The sequence below is a fragment of the Charadrius vociferus genome, unplaced genomic scaffold, assembly GCF_000708025.1.
Source record: "Charadrius vociferus isolate BGI_N301 unplaced genomic scaffold, ASM70802v2 scaffold282, whole genome shotgun sequence".
Taxonomy (NCBI): domain Eukaryota; kingdom Metazoa; phylum Chordata; class Aves; order Charadriiformes; family Charadriidae; genus Charadrius; species Charadrius vociferus.
This window is the reverse complement of record NW_009647731.1, coordinates 6,087,604-6,095,546: the sequence shown is the minus strand read 5'-3', so window position 1 is coordinate 6,095,546 and position 7,943 is coordinate 6,087,604. Positions and strand designations below refer to the sequence as shown.

Sequence of the window (7,943 nt, the reverse complement as noted above, 5' to 3'; positions counted from 1 at the left end):
GGACGAGCGAGGATGGCGGCGGCATCATGACCAGGTGCGCCAGCGGGTCGGGCTTCAATGAGAGCGAGAGGGGTTGCGTTTGTTCAGTCTGTGGTTTCGAGTCTCTGGAGGGGGAGGCGAGCATGGCGGGGGAGGACGGAGGAGAGTCTAGTAAGCTTTCATCTGAAGAGGGTGGGCTGACGCAGCTGCCTTCACCTTGTATGTAGCGAACGCACTTTTTTTTTCTCCTAGAAACAGGGAGAGAGTTATCTGTGAATAACGGGCAGAGATGCTGACGGAGACAGTTATCTCAAGCAAAGAGCCGTCAATTAGCTACTCTGGGCTCTGCGCGGGCGGCAGCCCGGCCCCACGCGCCGTCCTGGGGGTCTGGCGGGGTGTCCTCGGCACCGAGCCTGCTCGGGAACCTCCCCTCGGCTAACAGATTTGGAAAGGATTCACCAATTGTCTCTTCGTCCCCCTGCTCTTCAGACCGCCTCCTTTCCTTAGTTATTTTAATAATCAGAAAATCAGATAAGACGTTTTTGGAGCCCACTGTGCTAATCTACAAACTTGACTTTTCTCCAGGGGGGGTGGGGGGAAAAAAAAAAAAAGGTTTAATCCTTATAAAATAAAATCTCTGGATAGTTGATGGTATCTCAAGATGTCCTGTAACGCTGTCCAACTCAACGGGGCTATCTCTACACCTGCGTCACCTGTCGTCTCTTACGATGCACTGCCCTTGGGAGGCAAGGACGGCTGCAAACTACTGCTCATTGCTTTCTCCTCTGTTAAGAACCACACCAAATCCAGAAACGTCAGAGTCAGACAGGAGGGATATATAATAGAGAGAACGAGAGAGAGGGGAAATAAAAACAAAACGAACAAACAAAGCAAACAGAAGAAAAAAAAACAGGAAAAGAACAGGATAAACAGAGTATGATCCAAAATAACAAGAATAACTGGTTGTATGGCCTGCAGGTTGTGGCTTTAAATCGACTCAGTTTTACTTTTCATTTTAAGGGGAGAGTGGTAGATTTGGGAAGCTGCTCATATGCATTTTGGGGAATTTTCCTCTGAGAGGCCATCCATGTAACTCCAGAGTGGGATCCAATTTCAGTAGGTGAAGAGCACGACGACAGGAACAAAGGTGAGGAGTAACATGGAGCTTATTTCACACCAGGGAGTATGAGAGTCTCACAAGAGCCGCTCATCTTCAAATAAATGAGTAAGTGACCCGACAGAGATCTTTTCTCCTCCCTCTGTCCACTTAATAATGTAAAGGAGCAATGAAAACAGATGACAGTTTCACACCATCTCTCTTGCCAAGTATATGCAAGACAATTCTAGCAGCAGGACAGAAATAATGAGGCAAACAACCACAGCATCTGGCGGAACGATGTTCGGTGGCCACCTTGACCCCAATAATGATGGCTCTCCAGCCCTCCTATTCACAAGCACACTTTCCATGGGAAGTGCTGATTTGAACCGCTGTCACACAGCCCGAAGTATATGACAAAGTCTGTTTGGAGCAGCTCTGCCACAAAAACTTTGGACGCTCAGCTAAGCTGCACAAAGCCACCAACACGAAGGAGTAGGTTGCTCTCCCCCTCCAGTGGAAACCTCACCCTGGCTCAGCAGCTTCATCAGAGGAAGCACCTGAGCGTGGCACAGCAGCTGAATGTCACTGGGTGACAACCCCCACTCATGTACGTGTCCCAGCTCCACTGCTGGTCACCAATGTTCTCCCCTATGTACGGCAACTACGTTTGATTTGGGTTAAACCAAGGTCTGCTACCTAGGCAATGGGGCTAGATGCTTCTCGACTGCAAGGGAGATCTAACCAGCTTGATCCTGGAGTTAAAAGATATCATCTCCCAGAGCCAAGAGGGGAACAGTAACCCCAGCACCACATCTTTCTACCAGCTTCAGCGAGGGACCAGCGCTGTGACATCCCTTCCTCAAGCTCTGCTTCACGTTCCACATGGCAAGGTAAGGGGTTAGGGCTATTAGAGTTTTAACCACGTTAGCCTGCAGACCAACACATGCTAAAAACTAAAGACAACCATGCAACTTAAATGTTAAAAAGAAAGAAAGATAGATAGAAGACAGCAAGTGAAGGCTGTAAACCATGCTTTATTAGAGCAACGTTAAAAGACAGAAAAAAAAAATTAATTTGGTGGGCTCAAAACAGAACCTGTTAACTCTTCTACCATCAACAAACAACACGGGAAGCCTCTGGCTCTTGGCTAAGGACAGTTCTGCTGCTCTTTCTCCCCTCACCTCTGTCCCACCACTTCCTAGCTCCAGCTGTGCAATGCCACTGGGGCCACAGTTCACGTTTGGCCCTTCTGTACAGCTCCAGTGGCAAAGCAGAACAGTGATGTTTCACAAAGCTCACTGATAATACTTGTGTGGAAAGGTGGCTTCTCACAATCTGGAGACTGCAGGGCTCCCCCTCCATCCCCAAATGAAAATAATTTGCAGAGACCGAGGCTCTGCTTGCCTCATTGATGGTGGTCCAGAAGCCATTCAACTGGATTGCTCTGAACCTCCAAGGCAGTTAATTACTTCACTGGAGGCAGTTTGAATCTAGTATGCCAAAAATTCAAAATCATTTTTTTTAATACTATTCAAGTTCTGTGGCCTGAAAGGAAGAGTTCCCATGGCAAAGCAGACTTAAACCAGGTCTACCTGACTTTCTGACTCTGTCAAGTTAACAACCTTTTTAAAACTAAACCCACTGGTCTGCTACCTGAACTAATTTTCCTTTGACTAGGATTAAGGGAGCAGATGCTTCCTCTGCTTCTGTTGTATATTATATTCTTTAATAGTGTGGCCACTTTCAGTCTGAAAAGCCATTTACTTAAATCATGGTGGCTCAAGGAGGAGACATTTCTCCAGCCTGTGCCATTCCCACCAGGCATTATCTGTGATCATGTACATGGCAGGGTTAGGTGGGACAGAAGGCATAGATGATAAAACCCCAAACTCTGCAAGCCAAATATCACCAGAATTGAACAACACCAGGCGATTCTGGTGAACGGGAGTAAGTAAGTATCTGAGGAACTCTTTGTGTCTCAGTTTTGTTCTCCTAAAAGTGGGAACAAAAATGCTACGTATCCCCCCTCAGAAGCACTAGTGAAGATTATTCACTTGTGCACCACTCTGAAAGCGTCAACTGCAACATCAGTCCAGCAAACACCAACAGACCTGACCCTGCTCGTGCTGCCCTTGAAACTAGTCCCAGGACAGCACTGGGAAACCTGTAATGCTGCAATTGCCATGAGTGAAAGCCACAGAGGATGACATGGGTTTATTCAGTTGCTGTGAGCAAAGATGTCTCAGTTTCTATTGTAGTAGCAAACTGCACATCTTTAGCACCTACCTAAGATGCGCTAGCAAATGCTACCATGCTAGCAAATGCAATGTTATAATGGTTAGGACCAGAACTAGGAGAGAAATGCTCTAAACTCTACCTAATGATAAAATGCCTCCATGCATTAAAAAAAAAAAAAAAAAAAGGGCAGCTGACTCTATATCAGTAAGTCTAAAGCTATCGGCTACACCATTGAACGGTGCTCCATCAGTTGTCTCTGATGAGCTGCAAAGATTTCTGACCAAAATCTGGCATAAGTTAAGAGAGGGTTTATGCTTCACATGTAACCTAAGCACTGTACAGACGGACCGAGAAGTCCCCTTGCTGATAAAATGTAGTTTTAAGAGTATGCTGTTTACTTAAGAAGCTTGGGAAAGATAGAGCAACACAAACATGATGTGCCCCTGGTTCTGGTACTTGGCATACAGAGCCTGACATGCTTCGAATACTCTGTCTCTAGACTACACAAATATCTGCTGATAGTGCGTAGTGAACAAACTGCAGAATAAAGCCTAATTAAACACAGCATTCGAGCCTTTGGCTAGCGTGAGACTCGAGCCTCCTGACACAGCGAAGTGGCTACCCAGCTCTTCTGGACCGAATTCTTCTTCCTTTAAGCTTTAAGAAACTGCTGTTTTCAATGCCTGTTGAATGTACATACTGGTACTGACATCTAAGCCCCCAACACCCGGTACTAGCATGCCTCAAATGGGACAATGTGCAATCTGCTGAAGACGTTTCCGGTGCCTTATCCGGTATTTTGACACACACCACCACCCTCGAGCCGTGTTTTCCTCGACACTAAGCACAAACAAGACTGCGTGCATACACAAAATACGATGGACGTCTGAGCTACATTCTAAATGAGATGGAGCACATGGGACTGGCATGAGTAAGAGGGGAAAATGTGGGAGAGGAATCACTACACACAGAGTGTGGTTTGGGTTGAAATACCTACCATCATAATATTCCAAATTCAAAGACTGCTTGTATCAGAACAAAGAAACAACAAATTTAACCAAATGCGATCATATAAGGAAAAAGGAATGAGAAAAGAACTACTCGGTATCCCTCCACCAAGAAAGAAGTACGTACTGAGTTATACATGGAATTAAACTCCAGTAGAACATGGGCTGTCGAAATTTGGGCTCTCTGATGTCTTTCATCTGCTTTTAATGCTGGAAACTGTTCTACTAAAGTTGCAATTAATTTTGTCTAGAGCTCAGGCGTTTACAGCTCACTTGTTGAAATAAAATTTAGGAAAAAATGTACTTTCAGAATCAGAAAAAAAAAAAAAAGACAGACATCAGATCACTTGAAAAACTGATATCTACATAAACCTTACCGAGGCGTAGATGCCTACAGGTAGCTACTTAATTTTGCAGACACCACCAAAAAAATGAGTGCAATATAAGCTGTAAACACTGGCTTTTACATTTCTAATCATGAGAATAACGCTAGTGCTGCAGATCCCAGAACCTTTTTAAAAAGCCTTTGGAAGTAGTGGACATAGACCCAAATGAAAGACAAAATATATATGTCCAGCTAAACATTCATTTTGCTGAAAATCTGAAAAAACGTACTAAAAAAGCCAAAAAAACTGCCAGCTTTAAAGACTTCAAGTTTTCTTGTTCCCAGTTCTACCACCAGGGAGAGGTTATTGGTAAAGAAAGAGAGAAAATGGCATTAAATTAGCAAGAAATTCCAAAGATCAAAGATTATTAGCAATTGATGCTGTGGGAGAGAGAAAGGTGGGGAGTGGGGGGAAAAAAGATTAAAAAAATAAAATCACACAAATGCACTAAGAGGACAGATTGCTTTTATTTCCCCAAAGGCCTAATGGGTAGTATTATACCTGCATGGTTTGCACCATAAACTCTGTCGGTCAAGCCCGAACAATGCCCGACACTTCTTTGGAGTATTTGCATCTGTTAGCATAAGGTAAACACAAAAAATACAACACAATGGTGGATAGAGCTCATTTGGTCTGCGTCATCTTAGCTACAGCTACGTTTAGCTTTCAAACACCTCAGTTTTATTTGGTAATCTCCCCTCGTACCAAGGGCAGGAAAGAAAACAGGACTTTCACAATGAGCCAAAAGAAAACAAAAAAAAAAAGTCTCCGACACGGCCGTGCGTCTGTCCGGTGTCGGTACCGCGCTCAATGCCACGTTATCAAGGGCTTTGGGAGCGACTTTCCTCGGAGGGCAGGAGCGTGGTTGAGCCACGGATCAGATGGGCTTAAGGCTGATGCTGTTTTACAGTGGGTTTTTGGCTAGCAGCAGCGAAGAGGAAGGCAAAAAAACAACCAACAACGAAAAAGAAAAAGCAAAACCCTTTCAGAGAGATGATAACTCATGGCAGTGTCCCACTCCCTTGTGTCTTCCAGATCACAACACAGAGCTAACAAAGCAACAAGGCAGGAAAAAAAAGGGGAAAGTACCAAATAAACCAGCTGCAAATCAGCCATAGCGAGTCTGGGAGAACTATACACACCTGCAGGGGCCGCACCAGTTATTCTGTTGATCAAGGCCAAAGCGCGCTCGGCATTTCTTAGGAGCGCTCAGGTCTGAATGAGTTCAAGAAAAGCGAGCAGAAAAGGGAGAGAGGAAAAAAAAGAAAAGGGGAGAGGGGGGGAGAGAGAGAGAGAGAGAGGAAGAGAGAAAGGGGGAGAAAAAAGAGAAAGATAAAAATAAGGAAAAAATAAAAATAAAAAAGGGAATAAAAATCAATGTCCTCGTTATTAATTGCAAAATATTGACTTTTGATTTAAAAGTTAAAAAAAGTGATAATCACATTTTTATTCAACTCTTGAGATTAGCTGTTGCAATTAAAGCTGCAGTATCCCTTTATAAAGGACTGTTTCTTTCCCTTTTAAAAGAGCAGGTAGAGGAAAGTCATTGTGGCTGGTCTAGTAGGATGTTTCAGGCAAGATTTATTTGGGCTGGGGTTTTTTATTCTCTTTTTTTGGAGGGGTGGGAGGGGAAGGAAGAAAAGAAGCTGAGTATGGAAGTTAGATCCTAAACATGCTTTTTTCTTCAACTCAGATACAAAATAAAAATAAGAGAAAAAAAAAAAGAAAAAAAAAAGGAAATTATATCTCCTGGGATAATGCAGCTTTTGGAATAACATTCAATTTATTTGTTTTTATTAATTTGTATTTAAAAGAATGGAAAAGAATAAGCAGATTGCGAAATGAGAATGTTAGTATCAGCCAGAAAATAGAACATAAAGCATGGCAAGGTGCTGAGTTAGTACAGCTAGTGAATTGCAATGAATAGGCTTGAGCAGAAAGGAAAATAAATAAATAAATAAAAAATTCCAAAACTAAAATAATAATAAAAAATGCGTATGCATGCTGATGTGAGAAGACTTAGTGGGAGCCATGAAAAATGCCATTAGATTAAGGAGGTTCATTACTGACTTGCTTCCATTCTTAATCAGTCTCTTTAAAGAAATACTGCATATTCAATTTGCACAGTTAGTACAACTCTTGCGTTATTTTTACTGTATTACTGTTTTAATAGCAATTGTTACAAAAACAAAAAACAAAATTAAAAAAACTGTCAAACATATAATAGATATAAAGATATATAGATAATAAACACTATCAAAACGTGTGGATGGTATTTTTTTCTTAATGTCATAAGTGTTTAATGTTAAAATCTATAATGGCAGGAAAAAAAATTAAAAAGCAGTTTATAAACTATTTTAAATGACTCAAAATGACGTTAGCACCTGTAATCGGAGGAAGTGAAAGGCAAGGATTTAGGAAACATTCGCTGTGTTCTGAAAAAAAAGAACAAATTATACAAAGGCTTCAAAAAAACTAAGTCAGGGCTTCTTCAAAATTGACTATGAGATTGCCTATGCAGTATTTCTAATTTCCTATATAGAATGGCAAACCTCCTTAATTTAAAATGGGTGCGATTTACCACTGTAAGGCATGCATCAGAACATACAGGTACAGCCCAAATTAATACCAAACACATACATATGTACGTACACGCACACACATATGCGCAAAATAAGCGGACAACTTTATAAACGATGGCATAGGCATTACAACTACGGCTCTGCGGTTAAAGGCTTTGCAATTACTACGCACAAATTCAGCTAACGTCACGAGAGGCTCTTACATGCAATGGCTTGGTTACTAGTTTTAGAAGGGCAATAACGCGTAAATAATTAGAGTGCATTATAAAAAATAATAAAAAAAAAAAAAGGCTGTCTAGTATAGGGGCCGGCTCCCCCTGAGGCCAAGAGACTCATACCCACCTCCCCCGTACCCAGGAGCGTCACACCAGGATTGCCACACTTCCACTAAGCAAGAGATTCAGACTTATTCTTACTTACCATTGGTCTCGCCTGGCTGCTTATCCCTTTTCCTCTTCTTCTTCTTTCCCTGCAGGAAACATACACAAATGAGAAGGATTAAAAAAAAATAATAATAAAAGAAAAAATCCCAAAACACGTCTTCTTGCAAGACAGCACCAAGCGATGGGGCTGCAGCCGGTGCGGGAAGCTCCCCGGGGAAGACACCGAAGCGCGGTGCCGGCTCCCCCCCAGCGCCGGGGGGCGCGGCGGG

The 7,943-nt window shown here is 42.7% G+C and overlaps 1 protein-coding gene across 1 annotated transcript in view; it reads right to left on the bottom strand.

The window, feature by feature from the left end:
• Positions 1-7,943, bottom strand: part of TCF7L2 (transcription factor 7-like 2 (T-cell specific, HMG-box)) — a 116,553-nt gene that overhangs the window by 101 nt on the left and 108,509 nt on the right. The window contains exons 9-12 of the mRNA XM_009881631.1: positions 7,712-7,760; positions 7,094-7,144; positions 5,852-5,924; positions 3-227 (exon numbers count right to left, since the gene is read on the bottom strand). Of these exons, the coding sequence (XP_009879933.1) occupies positions 3-227; positions 5,852-5,924; positions 7,094-7,144; positions 7,712-7,760 (398 nt within the window). The remainder of the gene's footprint in view (positions 1-2; positions 228-5,851; positions 5,925-7,093; positions 7,145-7,711; positions 7,761-7,943) is intronic.